Source organism: Camarhynchus parvulus, chromosome 1, assembly GCF_901933205.1.
Source record: "Camarhynchus parvulus chromosome 1, STF_HiC, whole genome shotgun sequence".
Taxonomy (NCBI): domain Eukaryota; kingdom Metazoa; phylum Chordata; class Aves; order Passeriformes; family Thraupidae; genus Camarhynchus; species Camarhynchus parvulus.
Window position 1 is genome coordinate 53,567,006 of NC_044571.1, and position 27,780 is coordinate 53,594,785.

General features: G+C 35.5%; 1 protein-coding gene across 6 annotated transcripts in view; it reads left to right on the plus strand.

Annotated features, from left to right (window-relative positions):
* PCDH9 (protocadherin 9) overlaps positions 1-27,780 on the plus strand; it is a 670,749-nt gene that overhangs the window by 280,729 nt on the left and 362,240 nt on the right. For 3 of the 6 annotated variants that reach the window (XM_030964555.1, XM_030964716.1, XM_030964871.1), the window contains one exon: positions 15,377-15,442. The exons of the other annotated variants lie outside the window; for them this stretch is intronic. In XM_030964555.1, the coding sequence (XP_030820415.1) occupies positions 15,377-15,442 (66 nt within the window). The remainder of the gene's footprint in view (positions 1-15,376; positions 15,443-27,780) is intronic. 6 annotated transcript variants of the gene reach the window in all.

The window sequence follows — 27,780 nt, forward strand, 5'->3', positions numbered from 1 at the left end:
AAGACATAGCACGAAGAGAAAAAACCTGGAAAAATTGTTTAATTTCACTGGAACAGGAAGGGAATTGTTATACTAGGATCATGGGAAAGGTTAAAACAAAACTAGTAGAAGAAATGTGGTGCATAGTACTATGAGTAATAAATCATCTTGAAAATCTCACAATTTCATCCTTTCTTGACCACCACTCCTACCCCCTATCTCCTTTATAGGAACCCTTGACAGTCACGGCAAAACTTTACTTCTGGCCAACGCTTGGATATTTTCAGTGTATTTCAGCTTTGCTGGCACCTTTCCTAAAAGTGAAAACAGTAGCATTTTTATAAAAAGACAAAAATAAAAGAGGAAAAAAATGTCCTATTCACCCATTTTTCTGTGTGAAGGCTTCACATTTGTGGTTTTAATGCAATTAATCAAAGACCAAATGCATTTGTATTCCTGAACAGTTCAGGAATACTTCATATTTTCTCAGTGTAGCAGTGTGAAATGGTGCACGATGCCAATGGTAATAGTTCTGGGAAAGATATCATTCATGCTAGGACAATTCTTATGGGTTTTGTTTTAGATGATGGATTGCACACTCTCAGTCATTTGCAAGCTAAAGGCTTTACATGTGCTGTCTACATTATCAAATTTCTCACTCAGCTTGAAAGCCACAGCATTTTAATTGAAAGGAATGCTAACCCCTCCAGCCCTATCAGTGTTTCAGAGTTGTTAGACTCTGAGAAATAACCTTCCCATTTCAGAAAAATGGACAAATTCCATACAAATGTTTTTACCTCAGCAACCAGTGGGACTGAAAGGTGAGTTGGCACATATTCAAGTGCAAAATATCTAACAGTGAACTCTATGCTACAAGAAACTCTCATAAAATTCATTGACTTGGAAGAGATTGAATATCTGAGGGCTTAGCAATATCTATCAATGGTGTTAGTCTCCCTAGAACTGCCGTAGAAAAGACTTTCTCCTTTGAGGCTAGCTTCAGTGTACAACAGAGATTACTAGATCTGTTTCAGTAAGAGAAGGGATCAGAGCAAAGGAATTGGGCATTTGTACAGCAGAAGCTCTCAGATCAGATTGGTGCAGCTCATCAAATGGTGGCATTTAGTTTAGCTCAGGTCTCACGCAGTAAAACAAAGCTGAGTGAGTAGAGAATGCTTTAGTGCCTTGCCATTGTGAAATGTCTTAAGATAAGCAGTATGTTGCATTTTAAAACAAAATAGCTGAAGCTCAATTTTTTTATATACTGCCTTTATCAGTGGTTGCCTTTTCCAGTGGAAAGTTACTTATAGAAGAGTGACATATACATAGTTCACACAATGCTTAGGCATAACTGCTGATGTATGGATCTTGTAGGTAATGGATTTAACTTCACAGGCTGCTGCTGGTGTTCTGGCTACCCTCTTCTAATCTCTGTTCTGAGGACCTAAATTTGATAAGTTATTTGCACATATGCTTTTGGTAAAGTCAAATACTTATTTTAGTTGAGAGGGAAGATGTGTGCAGATTTCTGAAATGTGAAAACATTTTTAAATTATTTATTTTCCAAATACTTTTATTATTGAGTACAGATTAGCATTTCTAGGGTATATTCAAAGTTTGTCATTATGGCATTTATGAAAATATCATTTTAATAATTATATATACACAATAAGGCTGACATGAATTAGGGAGGATGACTAACAATGAGATTGAAATACATCTGGAAAAGAATTAGTTTTTGGATCTTCCCCTAAATAATCTCTATTATTGTATAATATGAATTATAATTAAAGAAAAAAAATAAAAGAAAGATTAAAGAAGTTTTGACTGCTGTTTTCAGGTGCAATCTGAAATTTTATAAGATTTATAGAAACTTATTTACTCAGAAAGTTCAGTTCTGAGATTGGTTGCAAATTGATCTTTCTGGAAAGAAAGACTACATTATGTGTCCAAGTCCAGACACTTATTTGAAGAAGTGGTTACTTTATACTACTCAGTAAATAATCAAGGGAAACGGTTTAAATCTGCACTGTTTCTGTTAAGGACATTTTCCAGGTTTACGCTTCCAATAATTGTCAGGGGTGGATCACTGATATTAAAAATCATTATCTTTCACTCCTGAAGTCTCTTTGCTATGTTTTTGGTTTGTTTTTTTTTTTTCTTTTTGTGTTTTTAACCTATATTAGTACTAATTAAACTAAATTTATTTCTTCACAGACACATATTTGCAGTGTACTTTTTGTAATTTCTTTCCTATATAATGTGAAATTAGAAGTCATCTGGTAAATCTGAAGAGCAAGCAGTTGTAGTTTACTGTGAGCATTTTGTTTTGGCTTTCTTTTCTTCTTTAAATGCAGTAGAGGTACCTTTTATAGTCTCTATTGTGGTAGATGTCTGATGTACCTTTAATGGCTCCCAAGGGAACAGTAAAGTGACACATACTTTGGCAGAGGCTTCTGACCAAATGCTCTGGTTCTGTGACTATTTGTTCTTTGTTCTTCTTTTAAAGAACTTGTTTCCCTAAGTTTTAAATAGTCAAGATCCTTCTAAGTGTGGCCCTTGTGGAATGATAGCCTAGCTTCCAATACCATAAATCATCAGATCATTGTTCCAGATAGTGAAAAAGTATTGGTGTTAGCTGACTGTATAATAAAGCTAGTTCTAATGGGAATTCATGTTCATCTCATGCTTTTCCAGTTCAGGAGAAGAATATGGAATGAGATACAGCTCCTGTCATATAAAATTCTAGCTTTCTCTTTGATCTATCAGCACCAGTTTTGACCACACAACTGCCAAAAAGGCAAGTCGTGCTCTTTTCCCTGCCTCCAGCTGTCTTTTCTTGCCACCTCTCTTGTGTCAGTGCTAGTGATTGTTCTGTTCTTCTAAGAAAAATAATAATTTGGGGAGGCAGGTCTAGGTTTTAGTCAGTTCAAGAAACTGACATAACTGGTGAGCTACGTGATTTACGTACTGACATAGGATGTGCCCAGCAAAAGAGAAGAAAGTGAGGGCTGCAAAGTGTGAGATTGTGTAAATGTTGATGCAAGTTTACAGAAATAAAAAATTACCATGGAAAGGTTTGATTGGGATTTGAGAACGTTTACTAAACTCTGGAGTTTAGCAAACAGCAGCTGCTTAGTACTGTTGGTGTAAGTCCTTGTATCCTGCTCTGTTATTTGCATTTTCAGTTTTATTGATACCTCAAGATTTCTGTCAAAACAAGTGAGTCAGATAGCCAGGTTTGTTTTTCTTTATATGTATAAGTTTGTGTGCTGATGCAATTCTTGATTCATTTGTATGTAGGACTCTGCAAAGGAGAATAAGGCTTCACTTTAGCTCTCAGTGTGCCGAAGCTCAATTTTTTTTTCTGGTGAAGACAACAGTAGGAAGAATGCAAATTCTTTCTACTACTTTTGATGCCTTAGGGTGGTACAGTTTGTTTTCAGAGAAGCCCGGTTGTCATGGGAGACACAGTGGGAAAGTGTAGTGTTTTCAGCTAAAGACATTCTGTAGCATCTTCTGTTGAACTCTGTAACAGTGACAATATCACTCTATGGACAGACTACTAAATAAATATATTGCTGCTGTTTGTATCAAACTCATAGTTGGTTTATTTTGTTGTTGTTTCAGGGTTTTTTGTTGGTTTTGGTTTGGTTTTGGGGAATTTTGTGGTGTTTTTTGGTTTTGATTTGTTTTTGGGGGTTATTTTGGGGTTTTTTTTTTTTTTTTTTTTCTCTGATTGGATACTTAAAGAGTAATAATACTGAAGAGTCAAAAATATGTGTGGTTTGAGTCATTAGGTACTAGTCTTTATTAAAGAGAGAATTAAAAAACAGCAAAAACACTCTGTAAAATCTCACAGTTGCCTCTATAGGGCAGTTCAGCCTTAGCTATATTTTTTTATTCATATGATCATTTTATCTGTTGTTTTAAGCATTACCCTGCATAAATATGAAATAATGAGAACAGTTGTGGATTTCTAAATAGCTGTCAGGCTAATTTTCAAATCATCAGAAGCTGGGAGAAAGCTTGAGGGATGCTTGCTTATCTCTTGCTTTTTCTAGAACCAGCATGAATTGTTTGATGTAAATCTTGGTTTGGAGTCTGTTTTCTGAAATGAAGGACTGACTATTCTTTTTTTATATTTTTTCTCTCTAGAAGAATGACCAATTGTGTGTAGAGTATGCACACAGAAAATTACACAATGTTGCTGTGCTGGTTTAAAAATCATACTAAAAAATTTTGGAAGTGAGAGGGTCTTCCTCTTTAGTACCCCATCTTCACAGAGGAATTTAAAGTCTTAGGCAATTAAATATTGAACTTTAATTCAAATTTTCAAGTAGTTTGTTTTCAGTATTGAGGTTTTTATCCAATCCGCAATCAAACGTAGACTGGGAATTCAGTTTTTTCCTCCTGCTTATCCAGATACAAATAAATAAGACATGTATGTAAAAGAGAGGGAACATAGGATGCTGTGATGACCCATTCAAATAAAAGCTGTGTAGTGAAAAAAAAAAAAAAAAAGGATTTCTGTTACACTAGGTGATTAGAATTTTTTTGGCAAGTAAAAACAATTAGTTGATGGATTCAAATAACAAATCAAAGAACTTCAAGAACTTTGTTGAATACTCCTGCAGTAAATGCTTATTAGTAAAACATACCAGACAAAATTTTTGCCATAAGTAAAGTTAATTTATAAATTTCCCTTCCCTCTATTTAACTTCTTGCAATAGCTTTTGCAGTTTCTTTTATACTTCATAAAATTCTTTTCTTTTGACATTAAACTGCCCATTTGTACTTTAAGTTGAAGGCTTTTAAAATTATTTTATTTTCCTAAAATCAGGATTTAAAATATTCTGTGTAATTAAATATTGGAATTGCATCATAGCACTAACTGCTGTCTACTTTTGCAAAATTGGACAGAAGTAATTTATCATAGTAAAATGGATTCTAAAATCACTGATATGATCATGATCTTCTCATGATAATATTGAATTTTATGAAAATACTAAAAAGCTGGATTTCATACTTAAAAACTTCAAATATGTTGCTATGTTATCAGCTGGTTATGAGAGCATTCTGCATAATTATATGTATCTATATCTATCTATATATATATATAATTGAGGAATATTAGATTAATAGGACACTGGATGTCAATGCAACACAGAACTTGCACAACTGGTGGTTTTGAAAGTTAATATAGACTAACCAAGTGAATTTTGTCAATAGCTGGGGAATAGTGAAGACTGTCATCTTGGCTACTTAAACTGAAACGAAGTTACTGAACTGTATCTTCCCGGTCAGTCCTGGTTGTACGTGTGTATTCTAGGCACAGCTAGGGAAAGGAGGAGTTATACATTGTTTCTCTGTATTTTCATGTCAGTTATCATAGAAATGAATGATGTAATAGATCTCTAATCTTCACATCCTTAGATGGTGGGGATCTTGAAAGACTCTTTCCTCTTCTCTTAAGCAGTATCTCACAACAGGAGGAATGACTTCATGATGACCCCTTAATTAAAGAATAAAAATGTTTGCTTTTTTTTAGCATAATACTGCTAATTGTTAAACATCATTCATTTCAAATGTAAAAGTGTTAAGTGAAATCAAAACAGGAGAAGAAGTTGTAAAATTTTGACTCAGCCCCAGAAGGGGAACAGGTGATTAATCCAACCATGTAATGGTAAGTTCTCTTTATTTGAGGGTCAAAGGAAGGATTCTGTTTAGGCTGACTTAGGCATCTTTTCTATTTTCTTGGTTTCCCAAGCAAGGCAAAATTTAAAAGTCAGAAGAGGTGGATTTTGTTCCTCAAGATTATGGTTTCAGTAAAATGATTGTGAAGGTACGGATAAGTGGAAACATCATAGAGGATATTTAATACAATCATGTAACATAACAATCCTTCAGAAAAACCTGTGAGTATACTTATGAAAGTAAATTTCCATCAATAGCCATAGTTACGATTGTGTATGCTTTCACAGAAAACCCCAGAAACCACAACAGCAACAACTACTTATAATTCTCCTCAAAAAAAAAAAAACAACAAACAACCAAACAATCAGACAGACTAAAATCAAATCCACATTTCCTTTGTATCTTTGTTTATAGTAAACAAACTTTAAAAATTTAGACTGAAATTTTTCATGGAAGATATTGACTGTAGAAATAGAAACTTTGAAGAGCACTGAGTTAAAATACTTCCATTCATGAGTTTTGAAAAAAAAAAAGAAAGAAAATAGGAAAAAGAGATTAGAGAAAAATCTGGTTTTCATCTCTGTATAATTTAACCTGACAAAACTGACTTTTCTCTTGGCTCATATGTATCTTATCATAGTGACAAGGATACCTGTTGGCATTCTGAATACCTTATTAAGCAAATAGTTCCATACAAAATTGAAAGAATCAAATCAGCCAACCATCTGACAATATGGAAAATATCTTTGAACAATGATGAAAGATCTTTGCTGAACCTTTTGAAAGCAAAATGATAGCTGCCTATGCTGGGCTACATACATATCAAAAGTACTGGCGTCAATATAATACCTACATCATATATAATGCTGAGTTACAGACTTTGTTTTTACCTTTGCCAGTTATGTAGAATTTGACTGTGGGGAGTTAGGTACCCTTAAATTATGGTAGGACATTCAGCAAAAATGCATTATTTAATTTTAGGCTTAGGTTTGATAGTATGTCATTTTTGTTGGTGTTGTTGGGTTTTTTTTGTGGTTGTTTTGTTTGTGTGGTTGGTTGGTTTTTGGTTTTTGCTCCCTTTTTTTTTTTTTTTTTTGGCTGAGGTATGAGAATGTTTTTTAATTGATCCAGGAAGGTGTCTAGTTCAGGATACCATCCAAGTTCTGGTGGACTTCAGAGACTCTGGCTCAGATCTAAGATGTCTGCTCTACATATCTGTTAATCTACTCTGCTTTCTTTCCAACAGTCCCTGTTGAAATACCTTTAAAGTGGGGGTTTGTGCCATTCAAAGGGTTCATTCACTGCACTGCTAGACATATTTTAAAGATGACATTCATTTGGTGCTGTGCTACCTACAACCCTAACCCAGCCAGTAGTAAATACAGACTATTGAACATATGCCTTCCTGGCTAGCAGTCAGATTTCTTTAGCAGAGACTCTTTTATGCATACCCTCCCTTTTGAGCTAATGGAATAGTGACAACATGTTTCCTAAAGAAAACCTGTGTATGAGAAAATTGCTTAGACATGCATAATCTTTTTTCAAGAAGCTGTCAAGGATTTGTATTGATGCTTGATGGTATGTTATTAACATGGTTACAAAAAATAATCTAAAGGCAGTAGAGCAGAGCTGTTTATACTATTTGTGGTAATATTACCATTACTAATTACATTATATTGTAATACTCACTGATATAAATCAACTGATGGCAATGAAAGGATTAGTGTGGGATGGTATAACAAGCCAATATTTTAGACCTTTGAGTTCAGTTTGGCATTATCTTGTTGAAAAATGTTTTTCTTCTTGTTTAATGTAAGTGAAACATTTTTCCTATGCAAATTGCTGCAATGACAGCATTAATTTTTTACTTCTGTTTTCAGTGTAGGTCTGGCTTTTGTAGAATCAGAAAAAAAGAGCTTGAAGATTAAATGTTTTTTTTTAAATGGTAATTCATGTTTATGAAGAAGCACAAAAGGGAAAGGGTTATTTTTTTTTTCCTCTATATGGAGGTAATGGATGACAGATAAGACAGTTTAGAGCATGAATGAGCCTTCAACTCCTTAGTCAAGCAAATCTATTAATTGTATTATTATATATGTAATGGGTTAAACCTCAATACAACCCCTTCCTCTCTCTCCAGTACTAACATCAATGTAAGAACTGAGATGTGTATCATTTAGATAGATGAGAAAATTCAGATTAGTCTTTATAGAAACAAAGTATATGAAGAAATGAATAGGAATGTCCGTAACAATGTAGGTTCTTCATTTAAATCTTGACAAACTTTATTTTTACAGTTTGTGAGAGGGAAAGCTACTAACAATGAGCTCAGTCAGTGTTATCCTAGGCATTGTAATCAAGGTAGCTTCTGAAGTTTCAAGCATTGCTTTGTTTGTTTGATATCCTGGTGGTCTTCATTAGGACTACTTTATCACTATTCTTTATAATGAAGAAAAATAAACTGATCATGTTAATCTCCTTCTGATCTCCTTCTTTCAGTTGTCAGAAGATTATACTTTTTTGAATGGCAGCAGTAATTACCTGTATTCCTCTTCCTCAGTGAGAGGGCTGCTGCTCCCTTCTTCATAGAAGAGAATTTATGTGTTGCCTGTGCAAATCTTTACCAAACAGTCTCAATGTATGTGTTTATTCCCAGCATGGATTTGAACTTATAGACTTCATAGGATTGGAGTCAAAGCATTAAATTGCAGAAAAAAAATTAGTATATTGAAATACATTGCCAATTTCAAAGTTGAATAATTTTTGGGATTTCAGTAAAATGTAGCTTTTCTCTACTAAGGGTCTTTTCACCATACTAGGGTCTTCTTCTGAGATGTAAAGGGTTTTCCTTTGCATCATAATACACTACCTCTGACAGAAAATGAGGAAGGGGCATTTCCGCTTTTCAAGAAAGATTCTATTCTTTTTTGTCTTTTTTTTTTATTGGCTGGTTTTCCTGTTTTTATTTTTAGCATATTGTCATATAGCATTTAGAAATCTCTGGAGAGTACAAAAAGTCTACTTTTTTATTTTTTCTTTTTTTCCCATCACATATACTTTGCTGACTTAATGCTGCAGCTCCTGAACCAATCTTTCCCCTGAATGTTGCTGGGGGTGTGTTCATAAAACTGACCTTACTGCACTTTCACCTGAAAAAAGTTTCACAGCCATGAGAGGTGATACATAGGCCCTTATCACCCACATTTTCCAAAACATATCCACAGAACAGGTGCAGTGCAATGAACAGCAGTGCAAAGAGCCGATCATTGTTGGTCAGGTTGTGGTTTGGATCTTAGATCTTTTTGGCCGTAGAGTTACCAGTAAGTACTTTACTTGTGTTTCTTCATTGATAAATCACATCTACGTTGAGCTAAATTTAAACCACCAATTTATTTCATGTAGAGGTAATCCACATAAACCTAAATAGTGGTCATCTGTTTCTCAAGAACCACACATTATTCTTTGTCTTACTTATCCTATCTTTCCTTTGCCCTTGAGATGAGGGTGAAAGACTTCACAGATGATAATTTAGGAAACACTGGAGAAGCAAACAACCACAATAATTTGATTTTTGTAGGATGATAATATAATCTTTTATGGCTGAAACCAGTTATAAACTCTCATCATTAACAGTCAGTCCAGATCCATTTCAGCCATAAAGACTTGCACTGTACTAGAAATACCAAGAGATATTTAGTTATTAATTGGGTTATGTTGTCCTTATGCATGGATTGCATCTAGATGCCTGCTCAAAATAAAAAAAGGATTCAGCAGAAATTATATATTCAGTACCTTACATGTGATAAAGTTTTACATCTGTCGAGTGGCCTCACATCAGGAGATCAGCATTAATTAGACATTACATAGACAATAAGTAGAAGAAAGAAATGAATTGACTGTAAAATATGAAAGGTGAACTTGATCTTATGTTTGCACTGTCTTTGCAGCATTATTTCCTCCTTACATCTCATTTTAACCATTACTAGTCAAGTATCAGAGACTTAATTTTAAAAGGAATCTGGGATAAAGGCTGGGCATATAGATCTGTGAGGCAATGGTGATTAAGAGATGTAATTCTTACCAGTAAAATTTTTGATAGTGTAAAGTATTGCAAATACAGAAATGTGTGGGGGAATGCACGTGCTTTGGGAATAAAAACTGAATTATGAAACCTCTTTTTGCTTTCTTCTGATGAGGTAGAATTTCTCTGTCATCTCCAAAACATTTGTGTTGCTAGATTTTATGTGTACTGTATTCATTGCTAACACCAGCATAGATAGTTTCTAGACTGGATTTAAAAGGAAAAAAAAGGAAAATGGCAGTGAAAAATGTACTTCAATTCTTTATCTGACAAAATGTTCATTTGTCTTTCTAAAAACATACTTAATTGCTCACACAGGAAAATAATTGCACATCTTGTGAACCTTTTAGTTCTAACACTGGCATATTCTTACTTTAATTATTCTTCATTCTTTAAAAAAAAAGAATTTGCCTTTTAAGGTTTTACTTCATCATTTAGGAAATGACTGCTGCTATGTAGGTTTTTTTTTGTTTGTTTCATTTTTGAAAATTTGCAAAATTTCTTATCTTTGTAAATTATATAGTTGCTGCTTTTTCTTTCTGTTGTTTTTTTCCTCTTCCATGATGAGCAGCCCTTACCAGTAGGTATAATATATTTAATATTTTTCTGTGTGCTTTCAAGTAGTGTAAACTACAGCATTAAAACATAAAGATGAGCTGTAGGCAAAAGAACACCGAAGTAAATTTAAACCTGGCCAGCTAGCAAAGAAGGGAACCCAGTGATTTAATCTGGTGCTGCTTCTTCAACAAAGTGTTTACTGTGAAGGTATTTTATGTGTGTGTATTAATAAGAGTGAAAATCACTTTATCAACCTTAGAAAATTTCTCCTTTCTGTCATCTGCTGGATCTTTTATTTCTTTAATATAATTAAAAGATCAGAAGTTCATTATGCTTAAATTTCTTATAAATGAAGGCAATGTTACAGAATCTTCACAGATATTACAGCATCCTCACAGGAGGATGTAATTCTATGTAAGAATCCATATAGAATTGTATCATTCCTAGACTGTATGCTGGTGCAGTACAGTCACTCTCAGGCTCTCTAAATGAACAATTAAACACTACAGTGTCTTGACAGTTTTCCCACTTATATACACATTACTGTGCTGTTGGGAGAAAAAAAACCCTACAAAAACAACAAAGGAGATTATCCTTGCTAAGACCTATTAACAATCAGCCATAAATAAGTTTCATAATTTTCCTTAGGACAATGTTAGTACCACATCATTTGACAGATTACAGGGTATCTTATTTTTATTTTCATGCAGGAGTCTCCTATTCTATTTCAGTGGGAGAAAACAGAGGGGTGGGATATTGATGCTACTGAATCAAAGACATAATAACAGTAAATTCATTTGAATACAGATTTTTTGCTAGATTTTGTTGCAAAATGAAGTCTGCAAAATGAAGTGGTTTATTGAGGCATATGAGTAAAGGTTTAATTTTATTCCTCTTAGACACATCAGATATATGTTGCAGATTGTGTGAGCCTCAATAGGAGAAACAGGCATTGAACCATAGTCTCTAAACTCCTGTTTTGCTGGGGGTGAGACTCAAGACTATTTAGAGTCCCCTATGTTTTTTTCTATTAGTTTCAGTGAGGTTTGTCTGATTCTGAAGTTTGTGTATGTGCATTTCTGTTGTGTAATTCTGACAGCTTGACTTCCAAAGGCAATTGTGTAATTTAGGCAGCTTAACTTCCTAAGGCACTGTCGCAACATCTGTCAGAACTGTTGAAAGAGGCCAAAATTAAGTATTAGGTGTCCAGGTAATCAAGGTTCTTCAGAATCAGGGTTTTACTTGTGAAATTGAGCTAATTTTTGAAGATAACAAAGTGCAGCAGGCTTTCTTCCTGAGGCAAGGTTATGATTTCTAGTGTCTGTATGTTTTAATATATGATCCTAGTGGAAAAGGAGAGGAAAAAGCCTAAGAAGTTTGATTAATGGAAGTAGCTTAGAAAGAGCTAAGTATGAGGACTGATCTCAGAGCTCTTAGGCTGGAAAAAACGTCCCATTAATTTTAGTGGGAGTTTTGACTGCACAAGGACTTTCAAGATCAAGTGCTTTCTTGTTCATTAAAGGATAGAAGGTAATTAGAAATAAAACACAGAAAAGATTTTATATAGTACTGCTTTTGTCAGCTGAAAAAATCCATATTATTGTAGGAGTTTTAGGCTAATCTTCTCTCTCCCTTTCTTGCATAAAATGATGACACAGTAGGTTGTTTTCATTACTCTTAGAGGTTTCTGCTTCTATCTGTTCATTTTATTGGGAAAAAGCAATTGGGAAGTTTTTTTCTTTTATCTTCCTTGCTGTTGGATTGCAATCTCATCTTTGATGCTGACTTTGTCATTTCCTTCTTCCATCCAAACCATTTTGCTCAAGGTATTCCCATAACATTTTTGTTTGTAAATGTGGGATGATAAATGAAATAAAAAGCAAGTGTGCATTTTGGTTGAAAGATTTTGCTGATGTCAGCTCACAAAATGGAGAAACAGTTAGAAAGAAAAAGGTAAAACTGTACTAAGTTTTACAGAAACAAATCTTACATGTTTTATAATACCTTAAATTATGTTGACTTTTGAACACTTTTTAGTGATGCCTTAGGTTTTAGCTTTTATATTTTTCAGATTACATACTACTTTAGTGTGTAGTTCTGAGCTTCATATTAGGGGATGGTAAGCTCTCTTCACAGAGTAGGTGGGCAAAACAATTCCTTTCCTAGCTTGAGACCAAAGACAACTGATCCAAATTGGCCCAAGAGCATAAACAATGTGGACTGAAAAGAGAAAAGGATGGGACTTCATAACCTAAAGCCATAACTGGACAATTAACTACAGTATGCTAATGGACCAGAACTTATAAAAGTGTGAGACCTTGTGACCAATCATCCATTTTGTGACCATTTTGGGTTCATCTTGGGTATAGCCCTGGCTGGGCTCTTGTACTGTCCAAGCTGCATCCATTGAGGCCTTTTAATAAATACCTATTATATTCTCCATCTAGTCTCTGTTCTAGGTCAGCCTTCACAAGGCATCATTAGGGAAGCCATATATTCTTAAGACCTTGTGAACCCAACCCTATATTTCAAATGTTTGTCAGTCATGAACCATTGCAGGAATAATGAATTTAGATCATCAGCTGATGGGAGTACTTTCTACACTGACCTCAGGGACAAGGGACTCATCTCCTGTTAGAACTTCATTGTAATACTTAAAAATAAGATTTATTTAACTATTTTTTACAACTACTTTTTTTCCTCTCCTCTATATCAAAACCTTTTTTTTGTTTAGCCTCAAGCTGTAATTTATTTGTTTGAAGAATGTGGTCCAAGTTTAATTGTGAGTGGAATTGCCACTGAAAGACTGAGAGCAGGGGATTGCTTTCTGTACAGGGATTGCTTTCTGTACAGCTTTTTATGAGGTGTTGGTGCACACAGGGAAGTTGTAAAATGGATGGGGATATTATGAATCTGTTGCTTCTCTGGTTCTCTTTTCTGTCCCTGCAATATGTAATGATCTTAACCATTCCCGAAAGCATGGGAAAGTGAGAGAGACATATTTCACTTTTGATGTAGCTGTAGCCTACTTTTTTGTAGAAAAAAGGCATTGTATTTTATGATTCCATGAATTTGTCTTTTCAGTCTGAAAATTGTCATGTGAATGATATTTTGTTCCTGCTCATTTTGTTCCTGCTGTTTTATTTTGATGGTCTCCCTAAGCTTTTAGCTAGCTGAGGGGGTAGGAGAAACATTCATCATTTGTGATAGAAATTTGTCTTGTAATTCCTTTCCAATTATTTTCAGGAAACTACTTATTATTTCTGCAAAGGTGACATTTCTGTAAAGGTGACTTTCTAACAAGTAGGGAGGTATTAGGTAATTGGAGTATACTTTCAAAAACTTACCACTTTATCAAAGTGGATCAAACTGGTCAATACACATTCTAAGAGAGACCTTGGTCCACAGGGACCCCTTCTTTGCCTTTTAACCAGTTTGATTCCATTGCCTTTGGGTGAATTGCTCTTCAGTTGTACTCATGTAAATGAGGAAAACAATCATGTGTAAAACATCACAGAAGGTACAGGCAGATTTTAGAATGAGGCATTCCCAGTGGCTTTACCTTATTGTTAAACTCTCCTATTAATCTCCATGGATTACATAAGTGCCTTTTCATGCAGAGTATAAAACTGAGTAACATTTCTGCTTGTGTAAGACCAAATAACATTTCTGGTTGTGTAAAACATTTTTGTTTTGGGGGTTGTGGGTTGAGTTGTTTTGTGAGGTCTTTTTTTCCCCCAGTTAAAATTTTAAATGACAAAAAGGGATTTCCTGAATTTAGTTGGAAATGTGACTTCAGATATGAGAGGAGAATACTTTTGGTAGATAAAATCCTTAAGATGACTTTCTGCTTTCAAGGGGAGTTCTTGAAAAAGCTTTCAGAACTGTGGTACAATTCTGCAAGAACACAGAACTTTTGTGAGGCATCCAAGGTACCTGTTGGGAGTACTTTGGAAGAGACGTGTGTTTTCCATTGCAAGTAAAAGTACTATTTGATGTAAAGTGTTCTGAGGATTTTGCTCACTATAGAGTGGTAAAGGAGTGGATAAACCATTCTGTACAGAATACTAATGTTCTTTCTGAATATCGGGCACAGAGTGCTTTTTTGCAATTTGGGCATATTACTCTACAGAGAAAGGATTTGAAATTGTCCAACTTTCCAAAAACATTACTCTTAATGTAATGTTCTCTCTCTGGGAAGCTTTCTTTTCTCAAATAAAATAGAACAGTTTTCTGAAAAGGCCTGGTATAGTGTTGCTTGCTAACTTTCTGACTGTCCTTCCAAATATATGTGTTGTTTTGGCTTAGATAGTTCAGGAACTATTGTGGTAGTTTTCTGGTTTTGAGTAAATGAGAACATCAGTTCCTCTCAGAATAGGCAGATTTGAAGGTTCTGCAAACTTAGTAACCTACTGAACTTTCCCTCCACTGTTCTCTCACATTCATATACACACAGTCTTTATGACTCTAGTCCTTGGAGACATGATATTTTGGGGTGTGTGAGTATTATACTCAGGAGGGAACCTGAAGTAGTACACAGTGCTATTTATATTCAGCAGTTAGTAACAGAGCATGAACATCCATTAATGCTCCCACATTAAACACAGCTTTAACTGCAGTTCCAAAGATCTGCTGGTTTTGCTTTTTTGAGTCTCAAGGCTGATTAATAATATCTTAATAAAAAGCTTAATAGTGCATTAAACTAAAAAAAGGAGAAAAGTTTCTTATTATGAGACATCTTGGTAGTTCACTAAACAGAACAATAAAAGCTCATCTGAAATTCCGTTGCCTGACTACAACAAAATGTTCAACAATCAGCTTTCAGAAGCCACACTGATGTTTGATGTAGCATTTTAAGTGTTACCACCCATATGTTTGGTAACACACTGGGCTGTGAAGTTTGTAAATCCTCATAAAAAGTTATTTATCTGTCTTCCATAGAAATTTACACACATTTTGCTTTCTACAGTACCAATATTGGGCCGTTTGGGGAGGTGGGTGATCTGAAGATCCGTAGTAAGAATGACACATCTTTTTTATTTAAATATTATTGCTTTTTAGGCACTGAATTTTGGAGATATGCCGAAGTACTTGTGGGAGATTTGGGTACCTGACAAACCATGGGTGGTAAGATATCAGATCCACTGCAATAAATAAAATAAGCATTTAATTTTAAGATAGGTGTTTTTGGGCCCTGCTGTCACTGAATTCAATGGACTGAACTCCTGCAGGGCTCATAAGAAGCGCAGTACTGCAAATGTATGCAAGTATGTTTCCATTCTTTTCGATATCGTCACACCAGTGCAAAGTTGAAGTAATGCCTGTAGTGTACTAAAACTGTGTGGTAGCATCTGACAGAGGGAAAGGAGAATTTTTCAGCTGAAGTTTATAATAAGGCCATTTCTCTTATCTTTACTTACACAAGTGAGTGTTTAGTTACTTCCTCTCAGAGCAATTAATGGCTCACAGCTGGACCTACTGAACAGCACCCTTCTCCAGGCCTCCTCTTGAAAGTCTTGTTTAACACTTCCTTCTGGAGTCCAACCCAGTAAGCCAGGGAAAGTAACAATCTCCTTTTGAGCACCATGTGGATTTCTCTGAAAATGTCTGGCAGATGCTGTCTGTTGTCCACTATCAAAGTCAGGAAGCAGAGAAGAATCAGAGTTCAATGTTTTGATTTCTAAAGCCCTCCACTGAGGAAGAGCCATGGTCTGTTCAGATATGTCCTTTTTTTTTTTTTTTTTCCCAGAAATGCAGTCTAATCTATTAGTTTCCACACTGGATTTTTGTGCAAAATAAAGGACTGTAGAATCTGTCCACTATAGGTATTTTCAGGAGAGTCTCTTCAAAACTAATACCAGAAAACTCTATGTAGAAGCTCAGAACTTTCTAGTGTTTTAAAAGCTGAAAGTAATAAATGCAATTTAAATTTAGTTGCGTCGCATTATATATTTAATTACACTTGTATGACTATTTAAACTATAAATTTACAGTACAATATTATTTCCTTAGCAATATAGGCCTTGTTCCCCAAAACTACACACTTTTTGTCACTACCTTTAAGCTACATCTGAAGAAAATTTCCTGGAAACTGGAGTTTCCTGTATCAGATTATAAATTTAAAATTACATTTTCTAACTACCTACTGTGTATTTGAATTTTGAGCCTTAACAGTAGGATACATTAGCTTCACTGTAGGCATGCCAGAGATAAGGGGCTTTAATTTTTTCAGAGTAAAATATTCTGAATAAACTTTGTTGAATCTCTGTTAGTATAGTATAAAATTGATCTAGATTAAAACCTCCTGGATATCTGTCTCCTTTCTAATTATAGAGAATGCAGTGATTATAAATTAATTGATTACCACAAGAATTTTGAAGGAAATTTTCAGTAAAAAAAGACAGACACAGTTGAAGCCAAGTAATTTAAAGCGAACACAGTACTAAATGGGATTCACAGTTGAGCTAGATGATCATTGTAGGTCCTTTCCAGTTGAAATATTTTATTCCATTCTATTTAGTGCCCAACACTAGAAATCTATGTGACTATAACTATTTATAAATTCTTTTTACAACAATAAATAAATGGTTGGACCTCACTGAGGCGGACTCAGGCAATGGAACCACATGTGAGACTAAACATGCACATGTCTTTAGCTCAGCTTTGGTATATCTCCTTTTATATTGGTCCTGAACACAATGTTTTAGCAGAAGCTGTCAAGCCTAATATTTTATTTCATTGTATAATAATCTTAAAAGAAAAGGTTGTACTATACCGATTTATTTAAATCTAAGGGCAATATATATGTAATGCTTCATGATCAAGTCAATTTTGAGAGAAAGTATATTATTCTATACATCACATTTTAAAAGCTGGCATCTTAAGAGCTACAGATATTAAGGAAATGTATTTCAGGAAGGTAGATGTTAATTACCAGCAAGCAAGTACTAAAGTAACTAAACAGGAAGAAAGTTCTATGCTTTCAAGCTAATTTCTGGAATATTTTATGTAACTCTCAGCCTTTCCCTAAGAATTATCTTTCTCAGACAATTTTTTCTCAGCTAGGTTCAATACTTCAAGAGATTTTAAAAAATTTGTGTGAAATATTTATTTCCCATTCTTGTTCTAGGTTTTCAAAAATAGAGAAAGTTATTCTCTTTACCAGCTGATATTGGACATGGAGGACCTTTGGATTTTTCCTTTTTTTTTTTTTTTTGATAGCTGACAGCAATAGCCTGTCTAGTCAGTTTAATTAAGGCTTCTTTTCTGTGCCTTTGAATGTTAGACTTTGAAAAAAATCCTGCAAGCTGTTTCTTATGTAAAGTACTTTAGGTGTTCTAGCATATTTTTATCATTTTAATATTGATGTTCACAGTCTGAGAAGCATCTAAGTAATGTTGATGATCTCTAGAGTGAATGAGGACTGCACATTTTGCAATGCATTATTGAGTATGAATAAGGTTGTCTTGTATTCTTGCTTTTTTCTAAAACAGCTGAATTATCTGTGAGTACTTTGCACATCTAAATAGCAGCCTCTTTGAAAAGGATTCTTGGCAAAGCAAATATCCATTAACATTGTATCTAATAGAATTTTAAAAAAAAGAGCCTTAAAACAAGTTTTAGACCTAATGGATTTTCTATTTCTTGAAGTTCAATTTCAATCATTTCAGCCTTTAATATTTGTTGTAGATGGTCCTAAATACTAGATGCTGAAGCTTTTAGATAAGTGTCTCATGTAGGTCATAAGCAGCAGTGCAGACAGCACAGTTTTGTGGGGGAACTGGGCTGCGGTGGGATGGATGCAGGAAAGGAAACATAGCACTCAGTGATGAATAATCTAAAATATATTTAGATAATCTAATATATTAAAGATGTGGGAGAGATGAGAACACGTGGATAGCACTTGGTCTTTTAATCAGCCTATTTTGCAACAGACACACATTCCCACACACACACACATACACACCCACACCAGTTCAAGCTGCATTCCTTCAGCCCAGTTCAAACCAGCACACAGGGCTACAGGACACACACTCCAACTGCACATCCTGGCTGGGCCCTAGCTGTCAACTGGATTCCTGTGTGTGTGGTTCAGGCTTAGTCTTTTGCGGGATGCTGGATGCCCATGGATGTATTCATTCATGAGGAGCTATTGTCTAAACTGTCTGTTGATTTATAAATCATACTGTTGGTGTAAGCCACTCTAAACCAAGCCAGTGAGCCTGTGGCCTCATTGTCATGTGGCTTCAGGCCAACATCCCTGATATCATCCATATGTAAGGCCAGCTAGCAGTTGTCATGGAGGTTATTATCATTCTGTTCTCCCAGCCCAAATCTGTTACAAAGTGTGAAGTCAGCAACAATTATGTAACAGAGTTCAGCTAGTGCAGCTTTGTCTTGTGTCTCACACTAGGTTAATTTTGTTATTTGCAGATGGGCAGTTGTAGTTGTGGTTCCATTTATCTAAGCTGTGCTTTTGGGTAGATTCTTATCTTGTGCCATGTGATCAAAACAATCCCTTCTAGGAATATAATGGCACTTTGGCACTAATAACATTAACATCTGTTCCTTGGGCGTGGAAATACTGCTTCCCACACCAACACATTAATACACAAATCTGACAGTGTGCTTGTATAGGAGAGAGGAAAAAAATATATAAAAATCAGAAGCAGAAGGAAAGAAGGTTTGTGGAGGATATATTATAAGCACAAATCTTGTGACTGAGTTTGACCTAAATTAACGGAATCTTTCTTTGTCAAAGAGATGCAAACTCTAGGAAATGAGTTAAGGTTAAAAGAGAGAATCCAAGACTATTCAAATATCTCACGTGATTCTGTACCACATAAATGACTTGATTTCCAAACAGTTCATTGTAGAGAAATACTTTGTTCTCCTGTAAAAGGAAAAAAAAAAAAAAAGGAAAAAAACCCCACCACTTTTTCTCTGCTGCTCAAGCTAGATGACAACTATTTGAGTCAGGATACTGAGAAATTGAATGTTCTATAAATTTTAAATTTTGCAGTCCCTGTATACAGATATGGTTATTAATCTTGCCAGAAGTTTTCACAGATTTTATTTTGTTCTGATTGTAACCCTTTATGCCTATCAACTGGTAAAGGAAGTACCTAAAATTGGATATAATTCAGGAATGTTGGACAAACAGCAATCTTTTTCGTAATTAGATTTTATTATGTCTTTGTTTTCAAAGTAAGCTTCTTTGCTGTTTAGAACTGTCATTGCAATTGCTTGGGAAACAGTGCTTTCAAATTAATCTAAATAGATTCTGGTCAATGAAGCACTGCTCTTCTGTCTCAAACATGAAGTGAAACTGAATTTATCAGGTTTATATGAAAACAGTTTTATATAAAAATAAATGTCTACATATATATATCTTGACTTCACTTCTTTCCCTAATTGGTAACATGCAATGTACAATTCTCATTTTTGATTCACCCCTTTGGTGTCTGCATCTCCCCTTAGGGAACCAAGCTGTTTTCCTCTCCTGCTGTAATTGAAATCAAACTTGTTGCAGTCTGTAATTGATAGTGAATCTAACAATCTAATGCTTTATATGAGACAGATGCACAGCACAAGCACATGAAGCAGCATATGGAAAAGTAAGTACCCTACTGGGGTGGAGATAGATTCATTCTTGTTTTGTTAAACAATATTCCAATACTTTGATCAACTAGTTCACCTACATTTTAATAAGCTAAGAGACACATGTAGAACATTTGGAGTATATGTGCTGTATTAATAGAAACAGTTAGACCACATCTTTCAGTCCTCATGAAGAACCGTACTTTCAAACTCTCATATACTTGCTTTGACTGATCTTTTCTCTTGAGATGTTAAAGAAAAATATTCTAGTTTCTGTCTCACTGTTGTTATGACAGGTCTAATGGCTCATAAGGGAATGTAAATCTAGATGTTCTCTCTCATACTTGTTTTGGCATCTAGTGCAAATCATAATCTTGTATAAGGAAGGTATCTTTTTGTCTCTGGGTGAAGACATTTGCTAAGAATCTGCCATTGGAGCAGGATGCTGCTGTCTATCAGCAATATGTAACATATTCCCGTTTTTCTTCCTCTCTTTAGTCATATAATGCTTCCATTCTTAGTGAAAATAATAAGATATTTGTAAGTATTATCCTATATCTCCTTTCTCTCTCTCTCATCCATAAGGGAAAAGAGAGCCAGTCATGAATGTTATATTAAGTAAAACCTTAATATTTTAAAATATGTGGGGTTTCTTTTGTTTTTTTTTTTCACTCTGTTGGAGATTTACTCTAGTTTCAACACTTGGGAGGGTTATATAGTTTTAATAGCATTATTCTATGCAGTTTCTCTTTATGACACAGCATACTGAAATTAAATATAGAACTAAGAAGAAGTTGTAGTTTAATAATAACTGTGTTTGCTGATGGATTTCTTAAGATATTTTTAAGCATATTTTCTTAGCTGAAATAATGGAGAAGTTGCCTTTGTGGATTTCCTCATATCTGGTTTTGAAAGGAGCCTTACATGTTCCTTCCAGTGCTGCTGATAACAAGCTGTTATCAGCACATCTGAGTCAAGCAGACTAAAGCTTTGAGCTATTGCATCCATAACTAAGATTGAAGACCTTGCTTAAGTCAAAAATCACACTTACTCTGTGATGCTTCTGACCCTAAAGATGTTGTCCTGTGTCAAGTTTAGCAGGATTTCTCCTGGGGTAGCAAAATTCCTTTAGGTTTATCTGAATAAATATTAGCTTTCTGGTGAATACTTATAAAGAGATTTAGAGGAAAGCTAGTTATTCTGTAACTCCTCAGATAATACCTGGTTTCTCAGGTATCTCAGAAAAAATAGAGGAGGAATTAACTTCTTTACTCTGTTCACAATCACAGTAGAGATTATTCTCATTAAATATTTATCCATCAGGGAGGAGGAAAAGAGTTGAGTAATCAAACCGTTGGTGTTAATTTAAATGTCAAACCACAATTAGAAAAAACATTCTTGCAATCAAATTTTATTGTGCTTTCCCAGTCTGTGCTCTGAAAATATCCTTCACTCAAGGATTTCCATTCTGAGGGAAGAGAGTCCAATATGGATTTGACTCAATTTTCCTGAACTTTTTCCTCTTTTTGAAAATTCCATAAACTTTCTGTGACTCAGTATTTTCTTCACAAGATTAAGTAGAGGCTGTTAGTTATTTCTTGCAAACGTACTTTCTCCCGAGTTGATCAGTTGCTATCCTGAATGGATTCTATGTTTTCCATTGCTGCACTGGAGATACCTGTTGACAATTTATCCAGCTCGTCAAGCTTTCTCTGAATAGGAGCACAGACTGCCAGCATGCAGAGCAAACATATTTTCACCAGTTTATTAGTGTGGATTAAATAAATTTTTTTTTAAAACATAACAAGTATCAAAGAGACCCTTTTTCATCAAGGCAATGACCTCGTCACAGAAAACAGTCAAGTTGGACAAGCATGATTTGCATGCATGTAGGATGTCCTCCTACTCTGTGTGCCTGGGTATATTTTCCAGGTGGGGTTTTTTTTGAGTAGTGAGTGTAAGCTGACTGACCTGCTGTTTCTCCAATAATAGTCCTCCTGTTTTTTCAAAAGTGGGCAAATATTCCTGTCATCAGGAACCTATTGTAATGACCCAGACATTTTTAAGACCATTAACCGTGGCTGATGTTCCATATGCTTAATTGATTTATGCCCCAGTCTTCTACTGGGAATAATTCTTGACTCTCCCAGACCCTAGCACAGGCTCAGAGGAGCTGGGAGGTTTGACACAGTCATTACCCCTAGAAACTGAAGGAAAGAAGGCATCTATTAACTCAGTTTTTCCACGTTCTTTGCCACAAGGTTCCCTACAGCTTGAGTGATGATCCCACATTTCCCTTTGTCCTCCTTTTCCTGATATATAACTTTCTTTTTATGCATCATAGTCCTCAGTAATATGACCTCCAAGGCAATATTGCCTTTTGTAATTCAACTGAGCGCAGTCAGGATTTCCCCGTTATCCACACTGACCTTATGCTGTGCCTGTTAGACTTCCTGGGCCTCACACTGGACTTTTCCTGTGCTTTGAAGAAGTTGTCACTGATGATCCGTCAGCTCTCCTGAGCATCTGTACCCTCCAGGGCAGTGCCATTAGACCCCACCAAGCAGATCCCTAACAAGTTTAAATCTCCTTTTCTAAAGTCTAGGTTTGTAATATTTTTTTTCTTGATAATAGCTTCAACTGTGTGTAGTCCGGTCAGTTTATCAGCCACCAGTACACTTCTTTTAAATAAAGCCAATTCTTGATGGTGGCCAGAAGTCTCTTCAAATTTTAGTGCTCCACCATTTTGCCCTTTCAGAAGAGGCTAGGAGTTTCTTGTCTCCTCTGAGAACCACCCTTGTGATTGTGAGTCTTCCCCAAGTTCTATTAAGAAGGTTTCATTTCCTCTCCTTGATCAATCAGTCTTTAGCAGACACTCATCACTGCACCAAGCCTGATCTTGATCCATCAGCTCTGCCAGTTAATCATGTGCTCCAGTGCAAATCTCTATGAATTCAGACGGTCCATGTCCATAGAGTGCAACCTCTCCTCCCCACTTGTCCTGTGGAGCCTGGAGACTCCCTGTGGTTGTTTTCAACTCCATGTGTTTGTGTACAGGCACCTGAGGTGAGCCCCCGAGCTGCGCTGTGTTAACAGGCCATGATCCCTGTGTGTTGTGTTCATGTGTGATATGTTTTCACTTTCTCCTGTCCTTCCTCTAAGTCTCAGGTCACTTGCTCACCATCTCTAGATGTTTGAAATGCTTTTCACTAGATTGGCAAGCTTCTCTTCAGGCCTCTTTTGTAGGCTGAGTCATGGCCAGCTTTATCAAACACATCACGACACAGAAACATTTGACATGTATATTTAATGTATGCATACATATAGAATATCTATGCACATATTTCATGTCTATCCATCCTTAAAAACTGTATGAAAGTTCATGAGGAGAACAGACACTTTGTGTATATTGTTCTGCATTTGTGCACAGCAGGAGAAAGAAGAGAATGTAAGAAACTTCCTAAAGTACTGAATAATTATCTTTTTGATTGGGTATATTGCCTTCAGCTTTTCATCTCCTACATGACTTACTGGCAGTATTATCTTTCAATCTGACTTTTCAAATGGTACAATGTGTTTTTGGTTTTTTGAACATCATTGAAATGAGAGACAGAAAACAGTCATGCATATGTCTGGCCAATTTGATGGTGATGATTTATTCTTCTTCATAAAGAAAGTGCTGAAAGGTTTTGGGAAGGCTGGTCCTGTATAGAGATTTGAAACACAGTAGTTAAACAGATTCAGTATTCTTTTCTTCTAGAACTATAATTATATATAAAAAAAATCAGCAGCATGTAGTATTCTAAACACATTTGACATGTAGTACTAAATTCTGCCATTAAAAAGACATTTTTGCATACTTCCACAGACTTATTTTCTTTAAAAGCTATTTTTCTTGGTGGGAAAAAAATAAAAGATAGTTTTTATGTATTTGAATATTTTAAAGAAGATATCTGTATTATTTAATATTACTAAGATGTCTGTCTTTTCTTGTAAGTGGGGTGCAACAGAGGTTATTTAAATGGGTATTTTTGATAGTATATTGGTATGAGAAGTCTCTTGGACATTCCTGGGTTTATATCATTCTTTATGCTATTTTGTTTTCTTAAACCAATAGTTATCACTGTAGGTGAGAGATGAGAAAGTATTCATGAGAACAGTTCTTCACAAGTTTTCTTCACCTGTCCCATGCCTAATAAAGTAAAATTACTTTCCATGCTGAAGGATATTTTTTCAGTTGCATTTTTCCTTGGAGGAGGAGAGAATTAAAAAGAACATTATGTTCCAGAACTGAAAGATTTTATGACCTAGTGTTAAATGCAAAGGTGAAGTAGGATAAAAATAGACCAAAAATGTGATTCACGATAATAACAATTTTAATCTTTTAGTTGGGGGGAGGGAGGAACATTTCCTTTGATTGAAGAATGTGCCAGAATTTTTTTTCCATTGATGTTCACCTGAGATGTTGTTTCTTAAATTCTTCTAAATATTGACTGTATTAAAAACCATGCAACCTGCTTTATAGTGTATTAAATGAGGGCACAGCCTGTGATTTGGCAATGGATTGAAGAATTCAATCGCTGCCTGAAACTAGAGTTTAAATACCTACATTGTGGATACTTAACTTTGAGTGTCTGAGCCTAGAGTTGCAACACAGCCTCCAAGAGCATAGTGGTTTTGTTTGGGGTTTTTTGTGCTGTTTGTTTTGGTTCATTGGTTCTATTTTCATTTGGGTTCTTTTTGGTGTAGTTTGGGTGTTTAGTTGCTGTTGGTTTTTTTCCAAATCATATCCAAGAATTTGTTAAAGAAGCTTGAGAAAAGTCTGCTCACAGAGGCTGAAGTTGTGTATGTATGCCTATTGTTTTTGTCCAACTTTTTTGTGCCCTGTGACATCAGATGTCCTTAGCAAGACCTGTAAAAAACAGCCCACGTGCTTCTCACTGAGGGCAGAATTCCATATGTTTTCAAATGCAGAAATTGAACAGGATATGAAATGTCAGTATAGACTAGCAGGAGTGCTTTGTGAGGATAAACAGAGGTTTTAGGGGGATAGAATATAAGAAAATAAAGGTAATACAGAAAGTAATCTTACCCCTAAGGAGTTGCAGCTGAGCCAATTATTAGAGATTAAGAACAGGCCTGACTTTAACAAGCCACAGCTGTAGCCGATGAGAAGAGTGCTATAAAAGAGTGGGTTGGTTGGTTGAGTGGGAACTGGAGTCAGTTGGCTGCTGTGAGAAGAAGGAAGAGTCAGTGCTTAGAGGAGCTGCCTACGAGAAATATCAAGGACGTATGGAACTCTTGCAATAAGGAGATAACAATATGGAACCTTTGCAATATAATGATGGCAAGAGGTGATGCAGAAAGCGCAATTCAGCACCATCTTTGTCGATGATTGAAGAAGTACAGATAAGGATAACTTTATCCTGATTAAAGTCAGTAGCCATTTGCCATTGACCTTCATAATGCTTCTGTGTTTTACTCACTCTATGTGACTAAACTGGAATTTGGCCAAGTAGATGCCAGTGATTCTTCTCATCAGTAGAAATTTAGTCCTTCTGGGTAAAACCAGGCACTGTAAACTCTTCCTGCCATCAGGGTGAGATACATTGACATTACTTAAGACCTTTTAAAAAGTTTTCCTCATTTGTGATTATTCACCTGATGTGAGCAGAGAGGGATAAAACACTTGTAGTGACTTTAGTAGCCTCTGAGGACTGAAAATATGAAAAAGAAAGAGGTGTTTTTTTTTTCAGGCAATATGTATCAGATTAATTGTATCTGGTTTGGGATTAATGAGGTTTTGTGGATGGGGATAAAGTGGATAAGCAGTCACTGGTCTTTGTAGGAAAGAAATTGAAAGTATTTTATTCTGAAATGTTTCAACATTGCTGAGTCTTTGAAATCAATTTTCTGGGTTTAATACAGTGCTGTTTTGAGCTGTCATATTTTTAATATATTGCAGCACTGTAAACCCTCACATCCTGGACCTTCTTTTAGAGGAGTGGGTATATGTGCCTGAGTACGTGAATGTAGCAATCAGGAAATAGCACAAAGTGAAATGGCTGTTACTGCATGTTTTTCAGCTTTGCAATGTATTGCAGATCACAGGGATTTATTACAAGAGACGGTTGTTGATTTGGATTTTTTATTCTTTTCATTTGTTTTGCTTTGTTTTCTACTTAGATGATATTCGCTGTGCTTTATTTTTCACTATACCCTTCCATTGACAAAAACAATGTAGCCACTAATAATTACCCTTCCCTCACTAAATAATTCCTAAACATATAAAAAAAGAAATGATTGCATTTTTTTTTTCATACTCTCTCTGTTTCTCCTCTTCTCAAAACCCAACCTGACCTCTACCAGCTTCTGTTAGGTTCAGAATCAGAGGCTTTAGGGAAAAAAAGCTGCCAAGTGTATTGGCTGGCAATTCATTTGTACACTTTTCAATTTATAGAACCGTCCTTCAGCCTCAGTTTTTAATTTGGTGCTTTAGATGAAATCCTATTTGGAGAAATCAATGAGAAGTTAACCAAAGCCTAGACAGCTGCAGTGGTTAGAAGTCAACAGCTTTGATTGCATGCCAAACTGACATCTAGGTCTAGTTTTTCTGTTTTACTTATTCCTCATTCTCCAACATTTTGCTATATCACATGGCACTATCCTATCAAGCTTTGATACTGGTAGGGGAGAATTTGTGTGCTGAACAGAGCATTGCTTGTTACCTTATACTGCAATTTTACAGTGACAGAAATATCAAATGAAAGAAAATATACAGCAGAAATAGATTTTGAACACAATTTCTGACAATGTTCCAGCTGCTATGCCTGTTGCTCTGATGCCCTTCACTGCTGATCATTTAAACCAGGCTATTGATTAAATCATAGCATTGGTTGAAGGTAAAAGGCCAAAGAAGAATTTATATAACACAAAAGGATACATACAGAAATTCATTATTCATACTCACTGCACACAAAATTGGTGTGTGTCAGTTCATGTTTTCCAGAAAATTTCTTTACCCTTTTTGTGTTTTGAAATATTTAAAATGTTTTTGATGAACTAATATGGCCATTAAACTGAACGATAGCAATGAAATTAGGACAGATAAAATTATATGAATTTTCTTCCCTCATCTTAGTAATGGATTTAAACACATAAATACACATTTAAATGAATGTATAGAATCTAAATAAACACATAAAACACAAAAACTGCTGAGGAACACATTGAGTGCAAGTAGCTTGGGGTGGAGCTGCAGACTGAAGTCTGGCTGGGAGCCCAAGGCAAGAGGCCATGAACTGACCACCCTTTGCACAATGAAGGGCAGAGGGACATGGGAGAGACAGCCAGGTGACTGGACACTCAGTGACAAAGCAGGAACCAGCCTCCAGACTTTGTCAAGCTTGATCAGTGAGGGGATAAAATCCCAGTGATTCCTTTGTTCAGGGCCACTCCTGGGAGGCACCATCTCAGGCTATTTCTATGCTCCTCTACCATGAATATAAGGCTTTATGGAACGAGACATCTGAGACTCAGCTGTGAGAAACTTGGCATCAAACTGGTTAGGAAACCTGGTCTGGCTGTGTGAATGGGATGTGTGGGGAGTTAAAAGAGAGACCTATTGAGTCACTGTAGCTGAAAAGGGACTTTGGTCCCAGCAGGGTCAATCTGGAGTTGGTGAGCATGTGACTGATGCAGTGCCTCCTGAATAGTGAAACCAGGATGTTTCCTTAACAAAACTAAATAAAGACAGTTCTCAGCTATAAAGTTATTTACATATAGCCCCGTGTGTGAGCTATTACAATATATATTATTACTTGTGTAATAGGCAGTATGCAGACATCAGTTAGCAAAGCAAGTGA